Source organism: Erpetoichthys calabaricus, chromosome 4, assembly GCF_900747795.2.
Source record: "Erpetoichthys calabaricus chromosome 4, fErpCal1.3, whole genome shotgun sequence".
NCBI lineage: Eukaryota > Metazoa > Chordata > Cladistia > Polypteriformes > Polypteridae > Erpetoichthys > Erpetoichthys calabaricus.
Genome location: NC_041397.2, coordinates 137259832 through 137280181, shown reverse-complemented (window position 1 = coordinate 137280181; position 20350 = coordinate 137259832). Strand labels below are relative to the sequence as shown.

The window sequence follows — 20350 nt, the reverse complement described above, 5'->3', positions numbered from 1 at the left end:
TTCATGATGAAATGCATTAAAGCAGGTATTAAACATGCACGGTAGTGCTGCTCCCTCACAGTAAGGGGATCCCAGGTGTACGTTCAGTGTAAAGAACTTTATGGCAGGTGTGACGAGGCTCCAAAAAACTGGATGTATGGATGGGTATCGCACAGGTTTAACTTAAATATTGTGTAAATATTGGGTTTGTGATCTGGTGGTTAGAGACATGAACACCGAATTTAATGGATGTTCTTCTGAGCGGGCTTTCTTTATTGCATGCGTGCTGTCTCTGTCTGACGTACCAAACCCGCAGTTCCTATCTTTCCACATAACCAATCACCACACGATAAACGTCTTTGTGAAATTAAACCTAGTTATAAACTTAGACCATGGAGTGTTCAGAACTTAAAAAAAAATCTTCATTATACGTATTTAATTATGCCATCCATTCAGGGTTGCTCCCATCCCAGCAAGCATGCAGTAGCAAATCCTGAACGTGGCGCCAGCACATCGCAGGGAGAATACGAGCAATACATACACTAGCAGGGTCAATATAGCCTTACAAAACCCCACACCCTACATGACTTTGAAAAAAACTGAAGCACACCGAGTAAACCCACCAGAAATACATGCAAATTCAAGGCAGAAAACACCAGGGACCCCCTTGCGGCAACACAGCAGTGCACCCTCAACGCCACCGTGCCCCCACATGATTAATACATGCTTTAATGCATTTCATCCTGAAAATCATATCATGTATTTATGTTAGCATTCTAAATGTTCAGAGAGCAGGAATATCATGAAGTGAATGTATTCTGTGTGGTGATTGTTGCCTGCGCCTCCTCTTAGTGCAAGAGGAAGTCAGTTTAAGAAGCATGTAACGATTAACATGGCTCGGGGAACACTTAACACAAAGCATTTAATGTGCTGCATAACTTATGACAGGGTTTGAGAAAATCTAGTAAATTAAATACTCATTTTAAGATGAAGTTTAGTTTACGATGTTCTACTTTAATGACAAATTACAAGAATAAAGTCAATATGTCGACTTTAATCTTAACATAAACGTCGAGATTAAAATGGAAATGTCGAATAATTTCAACATGTCATCACACTGTTACACAGTGCCCAGGTACATTACACAGTATTGAAATTAAAATAAAACAAGTACAACTTGGCTTGCAGCATTATCCAATAGTATAGAAACAATATTCACACATTTGAACATAATGGTCCACATCCAATCTTTTAAAACCAAAGTATCTACAGACAACAGACATGGCTTCTTTTTTCGGCAAAAGTTTTTCTGTGTCATCATGTTCAACTTTATCATCTGCTACAGCTTCAGTTTCAAAATGTTCTCTGTCCATTTTCACCGTTCAATACCTCCACTAACGCATGTACTCTGTTGCATTTGTGTTTAGCGGTGCAGCAGTAAAAAAGGTTCCCCCTTAAACAGTTTCCCACTGTGCCATATTCCGAACGTTGTTTAGGCTATTTAAACTGGTGTTGCAGTATATGAAAAATCCATATCATAACAAAAATAAAAAACGGTTTTTGGTATGAACCGGTATACCGCCCAGCACTATTATAACATTTGTTTGTTTCTGCATTGTAAATGTTATTAAAAATTACCACTTTTAAAGTACTGTTAAATATTAGAATATTATAGAAACATGAGGAAGCAAACACTAAAATAGTGTACTATTAAAACTGCTTACAGTTACCTAATTTCTACTAGAAAACCGTTGCTTTGATGCTGACCTTGTGTCTGTCACATTAGACACTATTGATTTTGTAACTAATAAAATTTCCTTACACAACATTATCAACTAGGCCTGGGTAAAAATATGGATTGTATGATTAATCATTATTTTTCGTTTAACCAATTCCGCATCGGTTCTTAAAGTGTCAAGATTGATCTAATGGATCTCTATCCTGCTCTTCTACTATATGTAGATTTTTGGTGATCTTCATTTTTGCCATCTGATTCAGTAGATGTCTCTAATCACATGTTACAGCTTTCTATGGAAAAGAGCTTTGCTACTTGTACTTTGCACAAAGTGGCATGTCCTCCTTACCTGAAATGAGCATCTTTGACACTAAACGAAGATTAGCAAAAATCTGCATATAGTACTTCTCACAGAATGGTGTGTCCTCCTTAACTGAAATCAGCATCTTCAACACCTAAATCAGATGTGTGGACTTGCTACAGTTTCAAACAGTTTATTGGAAAAGCACAGCTAGATAAAAGCAAAGCCCTGTGTAAGCTCTGCATCTCAGAAGGTTAAGTACTGTGTTGTGGTCACACAACAAATTTGAGAAATCACTTCTCCCCCACATCACCCAGAAACATTGTCTCAGTTAACATCCAAACAAGTAGAGTGTAAACAGTCTACATTGGAGACAGTATTTAACTCCTAGCCTAATTCGTCTCGTGTCCAAAAAATAACAATCTATAGCAGTTTTTATCTGTAAAGATATCAGACCCTACACTGTTGCTGTCACTATGTGACAATCACTTGTCATTACATGAGGAACGACTGGGTGCCATGTAGCGGATATGTTGCAGACAAGCGAGCTACATGCCAGTCACAGCGGGAGCATCCTCACTGCCTATATGGTATGCAGAGCTGCTGAGATGGTGGCTGTTGTTCCAAAAATCTTTCTAGCATCTCCAATGCATTGTTTTTTTGCATGACCACATTAGTCACAAGCTTGTGCATTGGCAAGTGCAATACACATTGCTTCTCTGTTAGCATGTGGCTGCAGTAGCTGTACCGCTACAATGTAAAATGTTTACAACACCCCATACCAGGCCAAACAAGCAGGCAATTGTTGGAATTTTCAGAGCAGTCTGCACTCTGGTCCCAGTCCAGGTGGTTCGTTGTGTGGTAGGTGAGGCAATGTGTGAGCAAAACAAGTAGGTTTATAAGCTGTACTGTACAGATATTAGAGGAGTTGTCAGTCATGGTGGCTGTTTGTTTTTTACGTTCCATTCATTCAGCACCGCCATCAGCAAGCCTCAGCATTAGAGCCTTGTTTTAATATGCATCCTTTTGTGTCTGAGGAGGAAGTGTGAGGACACATTTTTGAGACTGATTAATGCAACAGTTATATGTGAGCAACTATATGTTTAACTTGTAGAATTATAGAAAGACAAGAAGATTCCTGCTGTATCTTTAATTTCCACTAATTCAGGAGTAATTTTGCCTAATAGGTTACTGAATAATATTTATTATTTAATAAGCAGTATTTAATTATTTTTAATAACATATGCTAGATGATATATGCATTTTACAAAGTAGATGCCACTGCATTGTATTAAAACAAGGATCCCCCCCATAATATATGTGGACTCTGATATGGCGATACATATGTCTCTCTATATATAAAAGAAAATCCTGGAATGGAAAGCAAATGCAAGGCTATGATACGTGATAATCTCGAAAGACATTTTAAAGACCCGCGAGACCAAGGAGACTTGCCACGGTGTGTCTCGCGGGGACTGTAAACGTGAGACTTGATGCCAAGAGATTGTCCCAGGGCCGTAGCAAAAAGGACAGCGGCTGTACAGGCTTTAAAAAGATCGAAGGGCAGCACGACAGCAGCTACCCCAACCGAACGCGAGCAGCGTTATACATCCTGCAAGAAAGAATTCAACCACGCCCGGGGCCAGTAATAAGACAGGTATTGCTTTTACAATGTCACGCGAGACCAGGCAGTGAGCCATCATTTAAAACAAGTCAACAGACCTCTAAGCTAGCAGTTGTTGGATTGCTTTTGGCAGGCAAGCATCATGTATTCACCAGCTCTTAAAACAACGACATGCGACAGGCAGAAGAGGCAGCTAGCAAGCAGCAAAAAGACAGCAAATAATCCAAAGGCATATCCTTAGCGTACGTTCAGCCGCAACACCCTTCACAACACGAGCAGTATTATACGTCTGGGAAGAAAGAGATGGAACCACGCACGTTGCCGAAAATAAAGGACAAGTATTGTTTTTACAAAAGTTTTTAAAGTAAAAGTGAAAATAATGCATATGTAACAATTCACAAGAAAATAACAATCTCTTTAAATTGTAGATTGCCTGCCTAAGGTAAAGTCATCCCTGATGAATGGGGACATGGGAATGAGGGGACCTTTCATCGGATTAGCGAAATTTCAGATGTGGAATGGCAAAATGGGGGAGGCAGCTTGATGAATGAGGTCTCCAGGACTTAAAACAAATCCAAATCATATTATGTGATATCATCTAATGTGAAATACTACTCTGTACTTCTAGAATTTTTATTTTTATACTGTATTGAGGATTTATTCCGTTCTATGTATTGTACTGTACAGCTCAGAATTAAAAGACAATGAGTAAAATGACAAAGTAGAACTTCATAAAGACGTTTACAAATTATGGAGCTAAACACATGTAGAGCAGGTTAGAGACTATGAAACCAGTGAAATTAGAAAGGCTCAAAAAAAAAAAAAACGGCGCTATACACGTGGAGAAAGTTAAAGGATATGAAAGTAGGAAAATTAGAAAATATAAAAAAAGAAAGTAAAGATCACAGTAGCGCAAACAAACAAACTGCCTCATTTAACTATGCACCAGTCTAATTTTGGTTTTGCACAATAATTACTACACTATTGCACCTTAACACTTAATTCTACTTTATTCACATAATTTTACTTATTTATTATGTTCTACTATACTGTTATCTTTCAATCTATGACTTTTTGTTAATCTAACTGATATTCTTCTAACTTTGCACAGTTTTTGATAAGCGGATCAGGATGCATTTCACTGCGTGTTGTCCTGTATAACTATGCATGTGACAAATAAAGAATCTTGAGAATTTCAAAAACGGAGTTTACCGCACATGCATTTATTGGTTACTTTGTTAGTGTATATATATATATTTATCTGTCTGCTTATTTAAAAAGCTAAATTTACCCCAGGAGTCAAAAATGTTCTGTCTAGCCCTTGTACAAAAACCTAGACAAAAGCTGGGGTATCACCTTGGTAACCCCATGTACTTTTGGAACTGTGAGAGGAAAATAGCACGACTTTACAGACAGGAGTCCAATGCAGAACTCTACTTACTTTTTTACTTTGTAAAAAAAAAAAATTATTAACTGCTAATGATATAGATCGTGGCGGCACGGTGGCGCAGTGGGTAGCGCTGCTGCCTCGCAGTTGGGTGATCTGGGGACCTGGGTTCGATTCCCGGGTCCTCCCTGCGTGGAGTTTGCATGTTCTCCCCGTGTCTGCGTGGGTTTCCTCCGGGCACTCCGGTTTCCTCCCACATTCCAAAGACCTGCTGGTTAGGTGGATTGGCGATTCTAAATTGGCCCTAGTGTGTGCTTGGTGTGTGGGTGTGTTTGTGTGTGTCCTGCGGTGGGTTGGCACCCTGCCTGGGATTGTTTCCTGCCTTGTGCCCTGTGTTGGCTGGGATTGGCTCCAGCAGACCCCCGTGACCCTGTGTTCGGATTCAGCGGGTTGGAAAATGGATGGATGGATGGATATAGATCGTTTTGCCTGTGCTGAAATTCCAAACAGAGAAACCTGTCCTGACCTCATTAAAAAGATTCAGCATATGGGACTCGCAAGATTACAAATATTGTTTTTACATAAGTTCTGAAATAAAAGTGGAACTAATGAAATAGCAAAAATTCAAAGAAAAAACAATCTTAAAAGTGTGTATCCGGAAAACTAAACACGGGGGTTGGCGAGCAAAGACCCCTAGTTTGCTAAATTATGGTGAATTTTGAATGTGTGTGGTGCTGTAAGCTGTGATATTTGTTCCACATCTTTCAAATATTGATGTTAACTATTCATAACTGATCAAGTATTGATTCTTAAATATCATTCCATGCTTATGCATATGTTTTGAAGACAGTATATAGACACCCTTCAAATAAAGTGTTCCTCAAATTTGTCACATTATCTTAATGCTCTCAATGCATGGTTAAGCAATCTCTAAAAAAAGCCAATACTTCAAATGTCAGTGCATGCTAACTAAATAAAGATAAAATCAATATTGAATCAAATTGGGACATTGTGAAATAAATCAAATTGTGACATCAGTGGTAATACCCAGCCCTGTTATCAATGTTCTTATATTTTGGAAATTCAATTAAGACACGTATCTGCAGGCATAAGCAGCTATTTTAAATGGAGGAAAGTAACTTTAGTAAAAAAAAATAAAAAAACTGATACTAGTGATGGTTTTCTCAGAAGTATTATAACAGAAGTTTTACTGGAACAGAATTTGGGTCTTTTGCCTACAGCATGTAATTTGGTACTTGTAGATCTGCCTCAGAACTATAGTTGTAACTGGCTAAGGAAGACCTGTGGAAGAACATGACATTAATATTGTTGATGTGATTTGGAAAGATACCTGTATAACACCATACAAGGCTTTTTCTCTCTATCTTTCTCTTTCATTTAACAGCTATTTTCTGGGTTCACTAAGAGTAACCAATTGCTTATTTCATATTGTGGCTTGGACCAGAATTTGTTTTGGCCAGATCTCCCTTTGGTCATCTCTTACAGCATCAAGAGGGAGCTTAATTTCACACCAGGTCACAGGAGTTTATCCAGGTATCTGCTTATACATTTCCATAGGGCATTGCAAGCAATTCCAGGAGCAACAACAACAGCCTTAATATAGCTACCTAGTAGCACCCCACATGTACAGTTTTATCTGCATATAGACAGTTGCTTTAAGCAAGGAGACTTGCTACCTCAGCATAAGCAGACCTATGCTAGTCACCAAAGCAAGTGCCTGGTCAACATGTTGCTACTATTGGAAAACGTGTTTTACTCAGCTTCTATCCCCTATGGGAATATGGCAATCACCCACACCATGTGCTCTTATCACTCACTATAACAAAAGTATATTATTAGGGAGATTCCTATGTTTGTTATTTTGGGTCGCCTGTGCTATAGTTACTGTTACCTAACATTTGTTTAAACAATACAGTTATCTGTTTTATAGCGCCCCATGTGTACAGCCTTAACTATATATGGACAACTGCAAAGAGACTTACTAGCTCAGCACAAGCAGACCAAACGGTTGTCTTCAGACCTGAGGTACACCTGTGCCAATCTCCAAAGCAGGTGCCCACTCGCCACGATACTTTCTTTTGAAGACTTCTCTTCTCAGCTACTAATTCCTGTGAGAATATGGCAATCACCTACACCAGGTGCTGTTAACAATATACCTTGACCCAATCAAATACTATAACATCAATATTGTTATAAAGCAACATTAATAAAAACACGATAAAAACAATGGTAGCAAAAGTAGAGATATATTTGACAAGAGACTTTAAAGGTTAAGAAATTAATTTGGAAAAGGGTTTTATTATAAATACCTATGCAGAAAATATAGGTGGTGGAAAATCAATCTTTTAAAGTCTAGGTGCAGAGTTGCTTCAGATTGTTCAGTCTGCAGAAGCCCTTGTCAATGTCTTTGAGCTGTTCTTTCTCGGCTATCCTTGCTTTTTCTCCCCAAACTTAAAGGCCTAAATTTGCGTTGAATTAACAGTGATTACAAGAATAATCAATAAGTGTTTGTCTTTCCCAGGCTGTTTGTTCATTCAGATCCTAATTAGTTCCGATTTAATAAATTAACAGCCTGTTTAACATTCTGAAAGAATGATCTAAAAAATTCAGAATTTAAAATCAATCTATAGCATTTAAAATATACACAGAGTGTGTTTAAAATGAGATTAAAGACACCACTGTTTAAAAGTTTAACAAGAATCTGTTTATGTCAGAAGGTCCAGGTTAATTACTAGCTGTTTACTTAGGTGACCTTATTAATTAGTGTTAGTTGACACAGTTTACATTTTGACTAGTATTTGCAGCCCAAGTCATTAAAGGTGACAGCTCAGTAGTTTTGAACATTAAAATCTTCATATCACTTATTTTTATATAAATAAAATTACTTTGTGAGAATACTTACTTAAGTTTCAGTTAGTCAGGTCTTTCACTGAGCTATAAAGGGCCTTCAGTGTAATGTATGGCACTTATTTAAATGATTGTGCTTTTTTTTTTTTTAATTTTTTCACTTCCTTTCAAGGTTCTTTAGTTATATCTATCAAACTGTCCCGTTAATTTAGCCTAATTCCAAGCTTTTATACTTAAAAAAAAAAAAAAAAAAAAAACAAACACAAAATTTGTATGCATGGTTGCCCTGACTTCAAAATTTCAAACATCAATACAATACTAAGAAAAGTATTGAACTTCAATACCTTTTTTGATTCTCAATACAGTATATAATGTAACTCAATAAAAATTTATCTAAATAAATTGCAGTTCAGTATGCATTAAAATCTTGACATCTTTACATTGATGGAAACAAATAAAACAAATTTTCGTCATTAAATGAAATCTTTTGTTAAAGTAAAGTTTTGTAAACAAAGAGTAAAGAAGTCAACAGTTTTTTTTTTTTTTACTTTGATGAAAACAAATACTTTTACTGAGGTAGTAAAATGAAATGTCACAGATGCTATTAAATGTTAATTGAATAAGTATTGCAGTCTTTTGTAAACAGTATATATAAAAAACAAACATTGAATTGAAATTCAAGTAAAAAGAAAATTACGTGTTGTTTTGTAAACAACTGTTCAGAATAGTACTACAGGAACAGACCACTTAAAGACTGCACAATGGCATCAGTAAACATTGAATTTTTGTGTAAATAAAGTACAATGTATTTTTCTTTTTTTACAAGAAAGACTAGCATGTCAACGTGCTCTTCTGTGAGGCGTGCTTTTATTGGGCTGCAAATAAACCCTGACGTACTAAATAGATGCTCTGTACCACAGCCTCAGTGTATGATACATGGAGGATTAGCACCATTGTTAATGCAATTGAGCAATGAAAATGTATAGAGCTTTACATTACGTAGCAAATGTAATTAAATATAATTTTTAAAATCGCTTGTATTAACATAAAGTAATGCTCTACAGCAGCACACTTTGCGGTGAGATTTTGAAGTCAAGGGAGTGACAGAGCTCTAGTGCTTAAGAGTGCTGAATGAACAGGACAGAATAAAACTGTCCTGGAGGTAAAAACAATTGCAGACCACTGTCTTGATATGTTAAACAGGCTACATAAAATGTTTTTTTATGTAAATCGTATAAATAAATGTTATTGCTGTATTAACTTTTTGAAGAAAATAAACATCACATCCCTACTTCAAATGCAGCAGTTTACAGGTTTATATTTATTATTTTTCTGGAATTTAGAAATAAAATATCTCTTGAAATTCTTTGTGTTTACTCACATGTCAGTCCATCAAGTGTTTGACTAAATTGGTTGTGTAATATCTTTCAATTGGTATTGCGTGTTAGCAAGTCTTGCATACAAGCTTGCATGTATCTTGTGGTTTTCTGTCCACCTTTGCCATGAAACTGAAGTATTTCAAGATGCCACACTGGCTGCTCTCTGTCACTTAAGCATGCTGGTGAAGGTTGTGACAGTGCTGAAGTTGCCATCTTATTAACACCTGTGAGTGATTGGAAAAGAGGCTTCAACTCCATCTATGCTGATTCATAGCCTATGAGGCTTAACTTTCAAAAGCCAGAGCGAACTGGAAATGCATTCTTGATCTATGCTGTAAAATTGATACTATAAAAAATGAGAGGTGAAGTAATTTTAAAATGTTAAAATTGATACTTATTGATATTTCTATACTTTTGACAAGCCTGTCATGTACTGCATTATCTGGCAGTATAATTTATCAGGGAAGCTCCAACCTGCTGTCCATCAGGTATCTCTTTAAAAAATTTACAAATTAAGAAATTTGGGCTGCAATTAGCGATAGATCCTTCACAATCAATTACTAACAACTGGGCTACCTTTTCAACTGTATTCATATCACTGAAAAGTGCTTTTTTAAAGCATGTATTTAATGTAGTGTACTGCAACATGCAATTGCATTCAATTATTGCTGTTATTTTTGTATGACTTCCTGTTAAAAAATGTAATGAACAAAATTTAAGCAAGTAAATCTTTGAGGAAGTAACTAAAAAAAAATTGTTACTTAAGTTCCTAATTACACCTGAATGTTACACTACCATACATACATTTTCTAACATGTTTAACATGCTGTGGCATTGCAGAATGTATGAAAAATCCTCTCATTCTGCCAGCTTTACCGAATGACCTGTTCTGTTCTTGGTAGTCTGCAATTCTTCCACTGCTCTCTGACTTGGTGCTCAGTTTTGAGGGCAATAATCATCAAATATGAATTTTGTGGTAAGCATGCACTTCTAAGTTAGAATTTACAGAATAATAAGCTGGCATTTGGTGCAATTCATTTCAATATTAGTTTACTTAGGACAATGATGTTAGGGTGTAAAATAACAGTGCACAAATGTCTGTTAATTAGAATATATTCAGATTGATTTAATGTGTGTTAATTACTCAATAGTTTAAATCTTGTCTTTGGGAGATCAGTCTTCCATTATGCACATTCGTCTATAGCTTATACTTAGGGAAATAGTTAAATATCCTCATTTCTGTTTTCTGTAGGAACAGAGACCTTTCCAATGCTCTGGAGTCTAGTAGCTGTGAACTTGAAACAATGCAGAATGTCATCCAAGATCGAGATCTGCCTACTGAACAGAGAGTCAAAATGTGGAAGGTGAGCTTTGCACTTGCGTGCTATATTGTATTTTGACATGAGAGCACAGTTACAAAAAAGTGAAAGGCTTCAAATCATCTTCTTTTAGGCATTTTTCCACTTTGTTTTCAGGAACCAATGAGGTCCTCTATGATGTAGGCCTAGGGCCAGTTGTGGTCCCTGACCGCTTTTGTGAAACTAACTTTTATGAAAAATATGTGATGTGCAAAGTGGTGCACGTTCTGGGGTACACAGGGGGACTCCCCCAATGTATTGCTTCGAACTAACAACAACATCACAGGATATATTATTGCTTCGATGCAGTGCACCAGGGAGGTGGCTATAAAAGTGAAGAGGTGTAGAGTGTGGTGTAATCGGGAGTTTGTGGGGGATACACTCACCTCATTGCTTCAATCCAATTGTGACTTCATGGAGGGGATTATTATTTGATCTGGTGCATAGGAGTTGGCTATGAAGAGTGATTACAGTGTAAAGTGCTGCACTTCATCTTCACTGAAAACTCTCCCAAAGTCCAAACTACTAACAGATTTGTAAGATGGGGTCAGTGTTTCTGATTAACCAATCAGCTCAATTCATCTAAGCCCCACCCATGATAGTTCCTGGTTGAATGAAGTGTACATACCCTAAAGTAAGAGGAAAAAAAAAAAAGTTTCTAAAATGTCTTTGGTTCCTGTGGTGTGAAGGCATCTTTTGCTGTATAATTGAGCATGTCCTAATGTAGTTTTTGTCTTCATGTCAAAGGCTGCAAACATTCAGAAATGATTGAAGATTATTTTGACATTCTCTTAATGTGCCACTTACTTACACTTTTCTGTCTTCTCTCAGTTTCTGATATTTTCTAAGCTGTTTTGTAAATATAGAGTCTTTGTACAGTGGCCTTTCCAATACATCTTCTCTCTTAAGATGACACTTGTACTGAGCTCTTTTCTCTCTCTTCATTCATTGCTTAGATGTTTGTAGGTTTTTACAGCTTCTGTCATTATTACTCCTATGCAGATGATACCTAGAACCTCCTTCTTTCAGTCCTCTGTCTTTGGCACTGATCTCTTACTGCTTGTTATCTATGGATCATTATCATCTTACAATATGCACATTTCTTCTTTGACTCGGCCCTGTTTTTGGATCTTTTTTGAATCCACAAGATTTGCCTCTACTTTCTACTAATGTCACTTTCTTCTGGCTCTTGTTTTTCTCTAGCCTTGATTAGTACATCTCTTTGTTAACTGGGTTCTCATCCTCTATCCTCCACTCTGTGTAGCTCAACTGCAGTGCTCTTACCCGTTTTTTGTATTTTGTCCCTAACTACACCAAAATCAACTGCTCTACTTAACTCTCTCAGGCTGTACTTTGACTAGGTTCAGTAATGTCTTGATCGACAGCTCAACTCTGTCCATGATTAGTTTTGTCTTTGTTGTCTGCATGTAACTATCAAAGGAGTGTTTTTTATGCTTTGTCCTCCTACTGGCTATCTTTGCCCATTACAGACAAGTAAAAATGTTCAATATTTACATTTTATACCCTGTTACTCCTTGCTTTTCATAATTGTAGCATTTTTTATATTTCCATCTTGTTTTCGCATATAGTCTCTAGGAAATGTCTCTTTGTGTTATTTGGTATAATAACATCTCTTGTCATTGGTAAAATGAAAGCTTTGTACCTAATAAAAAGAAGCCACAGTTTCTTTTTCAGTTGGAGTATTATTTCAGAACCCAATATGATTTTTCTGTACCCTTTCTTTCACATGCAGAAACTAGTCAGTGCATTGTTCTCTGATCTGTATTCTCCTAGCAACTTGCATTCAGTCTGATCAGTACTAGCCTTAATTTCAAAGTTTCCGAGTTATTGAAAGTCTTGCTAGACATCATATCCACACATTGTTCTTTTTAATTTTATGTCTTGCTGTGTGCATTTACATGCTGTTTATTAGCAGTAAGGGTTTTTTGTTGTTCTTGTTAAATAGTTACTATATATATAAGCTTTATTCTCAGATTATCTGATTTCCTACCAAAGATCACTTCCAGCCAGCTCTAACATATCTAGGCACAATGATGTTTATATAAAAAAACACACTGTTGCAAGCTCTTCCAAGTAGAGAAGATAGGTATCCTCAGCCAATAAAGAGATAAAAAAGCCGGTAACACAGATGACCAGCTTTGTGGAACCAGTGTCTTTGACTCCTCAGATTAGAAATATTTAGCAAGTGTTAAAACTTTTGTTTCTGGTGAATCCTTCTTCTCCCATAACCAAAATTGTAAGCCACTTGGGGAGACACTTTTTAAATATGTGTAATACAACTTAACTAAATAAAGCAAGAGTCTGGGACAATTGACAGTGCTCCACAATTGTGAAAAGAAACCATTAACTTCAAGAATGCTTAACTTCTCCTTAAAAGTGGAGGAAAGGAAATTAGTAATTTCAAGAATAGATGAAGACTTACACCTATGATTAGAAGAAGATTAGACCAAGACTGCATGAAGAGGTCAGAAGCTTAAGAAATTCAAAGATGCTTAGTCAAGAGGTGCATTTTCAAGAGGCACCTGTCATATTTGTCCTGTGCTGTTCAAATACATTCTTTAAGCAAAAAGGTACAATCCTTAAGTAATTTATGCTTTTCAGGCATTACGTTTTCCCAGGCTTGATCAGTTAAGTATTTGCTGAAGTGTGAGGTTTAAATTTGGTTTAAGCTGCAAGGAATCTCTATAAGTAAAAGAAGGATAATAATAATTTAATAATTAAAGTAAATTCTCCTTTCATAATTAATTTACAAAGAACAGAATTAAAAAAGGAATAGTGTTCAACATACTTTTCTTTAAACATCAGCTAAAATCTAATGAATGTATGGTTCTATAATAAATTCTGTTGTGAAGTCAGCATGTTAATAGTAGTCTGCTTAATAACTGCATGTACCTCAAGTGGTAGTGTGCTACCCACATTTGAATTTAATTGGACAAATCCATATTTTTAATATGAAACTTTGAATTTCTTATTGGTTAAGATAACAGCCTACCTAGAACTTTTTTCTCCATACACTCAAATATATTGTGAACTACCTATTGTTAAGGTGTCTACTAAATAAAAGAGAATATTACTGAATTTTATTTCTGTATATGACATGATCATCCATTCATATATTGAGCAAGCATCGTTTTCACAAACTGGGGTTTTCAATGGCAAAATATGTTTTGAGCATTTTTGGATGGTGTCTGCCTGTATGTTTTATATACTGTATCTGTCATTTAAGAAATTTTTGGTCATTTTCACTTGTGAAATTTTCTGTACATCTTGCACTGATTAGTCTTCCAATTGTTCAGATTCATGTTTTTAAAGCCAATACCAACAACAGCCAGACCACTGCTCAGAACTTCACAAAATGTGTATTTAGGATTTTAAAACCAAATTTTGTGAATTTCTATTTCAATACAATGCCCAATTTTTGAGCTTTTAATGTTTAAAAATTTCAGATGCAGTTCTCACTCTTATTACAAAGAAACATTGTTTGCATTTTATGCATTTACCACAATTCACATTTGTGTCTGGCACGTGCATATCTTTTTTTTTGTTTTGTTTTTTGTTAAAACATATTCCTTGATTTGAGTTTTGAACTTGCCAGTTTAGGTTATGAGATTTGGATGAAAGCCCCAATACCATCCCGGCAGCATGGCAGGAGGTTTTGGTTTCTAAGCCTTCTTTAGTAATGTTTTTAACATTTTAGGTATTAAATAAAAAAAATTAACATAGTTATAGCTGAATCAATTTTATTATTTATTCAGATTAAACCAAAAGAACAATTTAAATCTGAAGTATTTCATATTTTTATTTGAATAAAACCATGAAGTAGTTATTTTTTCTTTTTAATTAACTTAACATGTAACACAGACTAAAATATGAAAAAGAAGCTTAAGTGGTATTGCATTTTTCATATATTTTGGTACATTCACACTGTATTCTTGTGTTGTAAATTTAGAAAAAGACATGTTCTGGCCATATTAGTTAAAATCAGTTGAACATTGTCTGTGAGTAGGAGATGTTGGAAATACAGTAGTTTGTTTTCATGATTGATAAAAGGAAACTTGAAACATTCATTTTTTTCTTATTATTTGTTTTCAAATACCATGGCAAATGAGCATGCTTTGTAATCTTATTGTGTTTTTCAGGCTGAATGGTGGGCAAAATTCATTGTTAATGAGAAGAATTGCATGCCCCTTTCAAACAAAAACCTTATGTTGGGTTCCCTCACTCCCGCAACTCATGTATTTACAAATGTTCTCAGCAAATGATAATGGAAGAAAAGAGTCTTTCTTTACAAGGCTTCACTTTTTTTTAAGTATAGGGTTATCCATCTCTGTCAGTCTGACAAAGTGCTGGAGAGAAATCTTCTCATTAAATTTAAGTTCTTAGCAGAATTCCATGGAAGCTGTGTGGCATTTGATTGCTGAAACAATGTGACTAGATTCTTAACAAAAATGATTTCTTACTAAATCTGAAATCCTTTTGGCAATTTTAATAACATATCTGATTGTTTTTATGCACTGTTTTTGTCCTAACCTTGAGTAGTTCCCTAGTTCCGTCTGTGATGTTGCAACAGTCGCCTTATCAGGGGTGCAATCCCTACACTTCACCGCCGAGAGGGAAATGGACGATGTTTGAAAGATATATCAGCCTTAAAAATATTCGGTCCTTGACCCCTCTTCCCCCGCTCTCCATGCCCGCCAATGCTTGAAAGAAACCCAGATGATAGTTAAACTGATTAAATATGTAAGTGTATTACAATCCAGAATCCAGTGTTTATACATGTACAAGAAAGGTGACTGGGTGCTCGTTTTGTGATCCTTTTTTCTCCAGATGCCCTCCCCAACCTCCCTATTCTTTTTGCAACTAGTCTAATGCCAGCTGAATACATACTAAAGTTAGGAGAAAACAAACTCAGTACCACAAGAGTATTGCAAAACACTTATTTGTAATATACCGTTAATGCACAAGAATCAATGATTTACAGTTTTGTGGCATCTGAAAGACATTTCTTTTATTATTTGCATTGCTGTGCACAGCTAACATTACTGCGGCAGAAATTAAATTCTCTGTCTATAATTAATTAGAGTGGCTCTGTTAGTTATGTTTTTTGTAATGTTACAGGGTGGAAAAATGGAGTTTCCCAGAATTGTCTATGAAAATTGTCAGTGTCCTCTGTGTCAGGTGAAATGGGGGGACCAAGTTTAAAAAGTGTTGTTATCTAAAACCATAAAAGTAGAAAGGGGACAAAGCATTTCAGTGAGATTCTTTTTTCCAGGACAAAAAAAACACAAGAAAAAAATATTTCATAATATTAAGCAAGCCTTCTTTCTGTTTCAGATTGCACTTAATGTAGCAGGCAAAGGTGATAGCCTAGCATCATGGGACGGCATCCTAGACTTACCGGAACAGAATCTTATTCATGATAAATGCCAACAACTGATAGGTAAGGATGACCAGAAGCTGTATTTTATAAAATAAACTGTGCTACTTGTATGATATTACATTGCGGTTAAGACCTTATTCTGTATCATGCAGACAGTTAATTCAATTTAGAAATTATGACTCGATGAAACCTATATTATAAGTTTCTTTACTATGAAACTCTTCCATGAGATGTTGCTCTTGTTGTATGTGTGAAAGCTTACTGTAAACATTGCAGAAAACAAAGCAGATTTTCAAATGACATGCCATTTGATTATGTTTGATCTCTGTTTTCACTTCTAGATCTTTCTTTCGCTTTAAAGTTTTGATTAGCTGCATTCAGCTACAGTTCAGTTTGTTAATTTTGCATAGTAAAATATAGACCTATGTTGGGTGATTCATATTACTTGTTATCATCTCATTGCTGTGTCTAACAATGGAAATAATTTGTTGCTATCAAATTCATGTAATTTTTACTCTAGCTTACTGTGTCTCATTCTTCTTTGCCCTTCCCAAGCTTTTAACAAATTGTAACTAGCCTCAAAGAATTTCCATGAACAATACTCTCATTAGATAAAGTAAAAGACAGAAGTCCATGAACACAGTTTTAATAGATTCCCTTTTACTTCTAATTGTTTTTGGTGAGTAATTTATTAGTATCTTCTGTTTCTGTTCACTCTGTAATTATGAACCCAAAATCCAGTTCACGGTGTGATTGTAATTATGCACCCACGTTATTATTCATACTTGTAAGATAGAGGCCAGCAGAAAAAAAAAAAAATTGGAACATCATCTTCACTAATATTTAAAAACATAAGATATAGCTCAGAAAAAAGTAGGTGTAACTGTTGGATTGTTTCCCTTCTGTAATTTTTAAACAGTATGTAACAAATAGAATTATTTTGGCTTCTATTCACAACTACTGTAGATGTGTTTTTTGAGTTCAAGTTGTTTTTTTTGTTTTTTTTTTGATAGGATATGATGTGAAATCGTAAATACCCACTTTGTCTGGTTTTCTGTATTATGTATTGTCTACTGTTCAGGATGCTGATATTTTTAACTCTGCAGACTATATTCTGACATCATCGCTTCCCTTTCATAAATGCTTGCGGCCAGTTAGACAGCAGAGGCAGAATGTGAAGGTGGAAGGATTTGTCTTTGTTGCTGAAGATAGTATTTCCTTTGTGCAGTCAGCCTCAAAAATTTGAACAGACAGATCAAGTTATGCACAGTATTGTAATGCATGCACATTTTTATCTAGCAATGGAGCCTTTAGTTCACAAATCAGCTGTCAGCATCCTATGACAAACATTATCTTCCACATTTGTTATTTGTCTAATTTGTTTGCAGTGTTTAGTATAATGGGGTAGGAATATATCTGTAGTAAGAAATAGGCATGATTTAACCTATGCACACAATAGGGCTGTTGGATTGAATGCCACTATTTAAATTAAACTCTTCTTCAAAAGGTAAAACCTTACATGTAAAAGAATGGCTGCTTGTTTTTTCCTCATATTAATTACAACATCGTATTACTTCATACATGCTATGCAATATTGTCAGGGGTTTACACATTGTAAATACATATGGTAGTCATCTGGGCTTCTAGTTTAGCAATTATAGTAATCTAGGTATGCTTTATGATAGCCCATCTTTACATACGAGGTGTAGGATTACCTAATATTTATTTGTAAAGTCAGGTTGTACATGAGTACATGAGATTTTAAGTAAATAGATGATTTTTAAAGAATTATGTCATGTTGATGTGTGATATTTTTGTAATATATACAAAAATATTTGATTAAAAATTACTGAAATACACCATAAATATTGTATTCCTAAATGTTGCTTTCATATCTAATTTAGACCCCACCCATCTGTTTGTCCTTCAGGGATATTCTTAGGTGCACTATGTCCTTTACAGTGTATTACACCTTACACAACTAGTGATCTATGCATACAGCTGTATTCAAATTTGTCACACTTGAACCATTTAGTGAGTCTTCGTATTAGATGAAACAAGGGGGCTCCGCCCCCTGCTCGCTTCGCTCGCCTACCCCCGGCGTTTTGAACCCTTGCCCGCTGGGCAGCCACGTGTGAGGAGTACGCACGTTTAATACGGAGCGTTCGCCCGTGTCACTCTGGGGCACCCCACTGTTAATACGGAGCTCCGTCCGTACTATTATGGGGTGCATTGTGGACTACTGCGGACCCCGTAGTGTTTCCCATTTCAGTTTGTATCTCGGTCAGTCGAGCTTTTGTTTTTGAAGCTTTTGAATTCCGGTCTTCATTATCTGTAACCTGCTGTCCATGTGTTTGGCCCCCTCGTTTAACCTGTTTATGACGTTTTACTTTGCTTTCTACTCTGTCTTTCATTTCTGATCTCGCTTTATTCTGCTTTTGTTTCAATGACACCTGGTCTGTGGTGAATATATTTTCCCTTTTTCGAGTAATAATTTTCATTTGTTTGCGATACTGTGATGTTTATCGTACTGTTAATAATGCATCACTGTAATGTGATTCACCTATGCTGTATAGTTTGGACGTGTGAGGATGACGTATGTTTAATACGGAGCGTTCGCCCGTGTCACTCTGGGTCTCCCCACTGTTACTACGAAGCTCTTTCCGAACTATTATGCGGTGCATTGTGGAGCACTGCGGACTCTGTAGTGTTTCACTTCGTATCTCGTTTAGTCGAGCTCTTTCTTTTTGGAGCAGTGCCTGCCTGGTCCGCGGCATTTCAGACGCACGTTGTAGGCGCCTGCGTTCATTAATTATATCCAGGCAGGCATGTGTTTGTATCTCGGTCACTCGAGCTGTGTCGTGTTGAATCCGTGCCTGCTTTGCATACGCAGTTTGAGATGCGCGTTGTAGGCATCCACATTCATTAGATCTGTCCACGCGGGCTCGGTGTCGAAGCTGTGTTAGTTGTTGAGCTTTTTGGTTTTGGAGCCAAGACAGTTTTGCTTCCGCGGTTTCAGATGCATGTCCGTACCATCTCGGGTTTGATGTATGAACCCTTGTGGACTCCGTAGTGTGTCCCGTTTCACTCTGGGGCGGGGCGTTGACTGCTCTTGTTTTACTATGTCTCCTCCTGTGCCTTCACCACGCATTAGTGCCACTCACAATATGGCGGTGACGCCTGCGCCTTCCATATTATGTCGGTTTTTACCATGCTGTGTAGACGCCTTTGCCTTTTGTACTTTACCGCGCCTTCCAACGCACGATGTAGGCGTCTGCACCTTCCGGGTCTGCCTCCGCTGTGTGGTGTGGACGTTTAGCTGTCGTTGTTTCTGCCTTTATATTCTGTATCTCGGTGTTCATGTGTTTCGTGCCTAGGTTTTTTTGAAGCTGTTGCATTCCAGTTTTCATTATCTGTAACCCGCTCTCCATGTGTTTGTCCCCGTTCTTTAATCCCTTTATAAAGTTTTACTTTGTTTCCTACTCTGTTTTATTTCTGACCTCGCTTTATCCTGCTTGCAGTATGTCAGACGGTTCGTAGTCGCTCTCGTTTTACTCTGGGGAGGGGGGCTTTGTTCTGTAACCTGCTCTCCATGTGTTTGTCCCTGTTCTTTAACCTCTTTATGACGTTTTACTTTGTTTCCTACTCTGACGGTTCGTAGTCTCTCCCGTTTCACTCTGGGGGGAGGGGGGGGGTTTGTGTGGCACTTGCGCACTATGTCTTTTGCGTCCACGGGCAGGTCCCTGCGTCCATATCCGGTTTACCATTCTCGTTTAGTAATATGGATTAGAATTAGGCCTGAAGCATGTTCACATCTGCAGTACTCAGGGTAATTGTAAGGAGCATTTTCACACAACCTTACCGGTGAGCATCTTATTTTTATGAGATTCTTCTCATGTCCTTTCTGTGACTATATAAGGTAAGATCTATTTGTGATGGATTATAGCCCTCTGATTTCAAAAGGTTACTATCCATTTCATGAGACTGAACACATGAAAATTTGTGACAGGAGCATTGTTAAAACATTAAAGCCATCACATGTAATCAATAAGCTGCTGAATATTTTAGGTCATTTTCTCAGTGATAGCAAGCCCAGTGTACATTTTTGGTTTCCAAATTGTACAATTTATTAAATGACTCAGCACTTTCACCAGCATGTTACATTTTGAAGGATTGCTAGTATAGTAAAAAATGTAATGTTACTGTTCTTTCTCAGCTTTTAATCCTGAAATTAGTTTTGCCTGAAAACAAAGGACTGTTTTTATATTCAATTTCTGAATGCCTTCTGCATACAGTAAGGTACATTTTCTACTTTGGT

At 36.6% G+C, this 20350-nt stretch overlaps 1 protein-coding gene across 2 annotated transcripts in view; it reads left to right on the top strand.

Moving 5' to 3' along the window:
- Positions 1-20350, top strand: part of tbc1d23 (TBC1 domain family, member 23) — a 138544-nt gene that overhangs the window by 29416 nt on the left and 88778 nt on the right. For both annotated transcript variants that reach the window (XM_028799836.2, XM_028799835.2), the window contains exons 2-3: positions 10526-10637; positions 15987-16092. In XM_028799836.2, coding sequence (XP_028655669.1) covers positions 10526-10637; positions 15987-16092 — 218 coding nt within the window. The remainder of the gene's footprint in view (positions 1-10525; positions 10638-15986; positions 16093-20350) is intronic.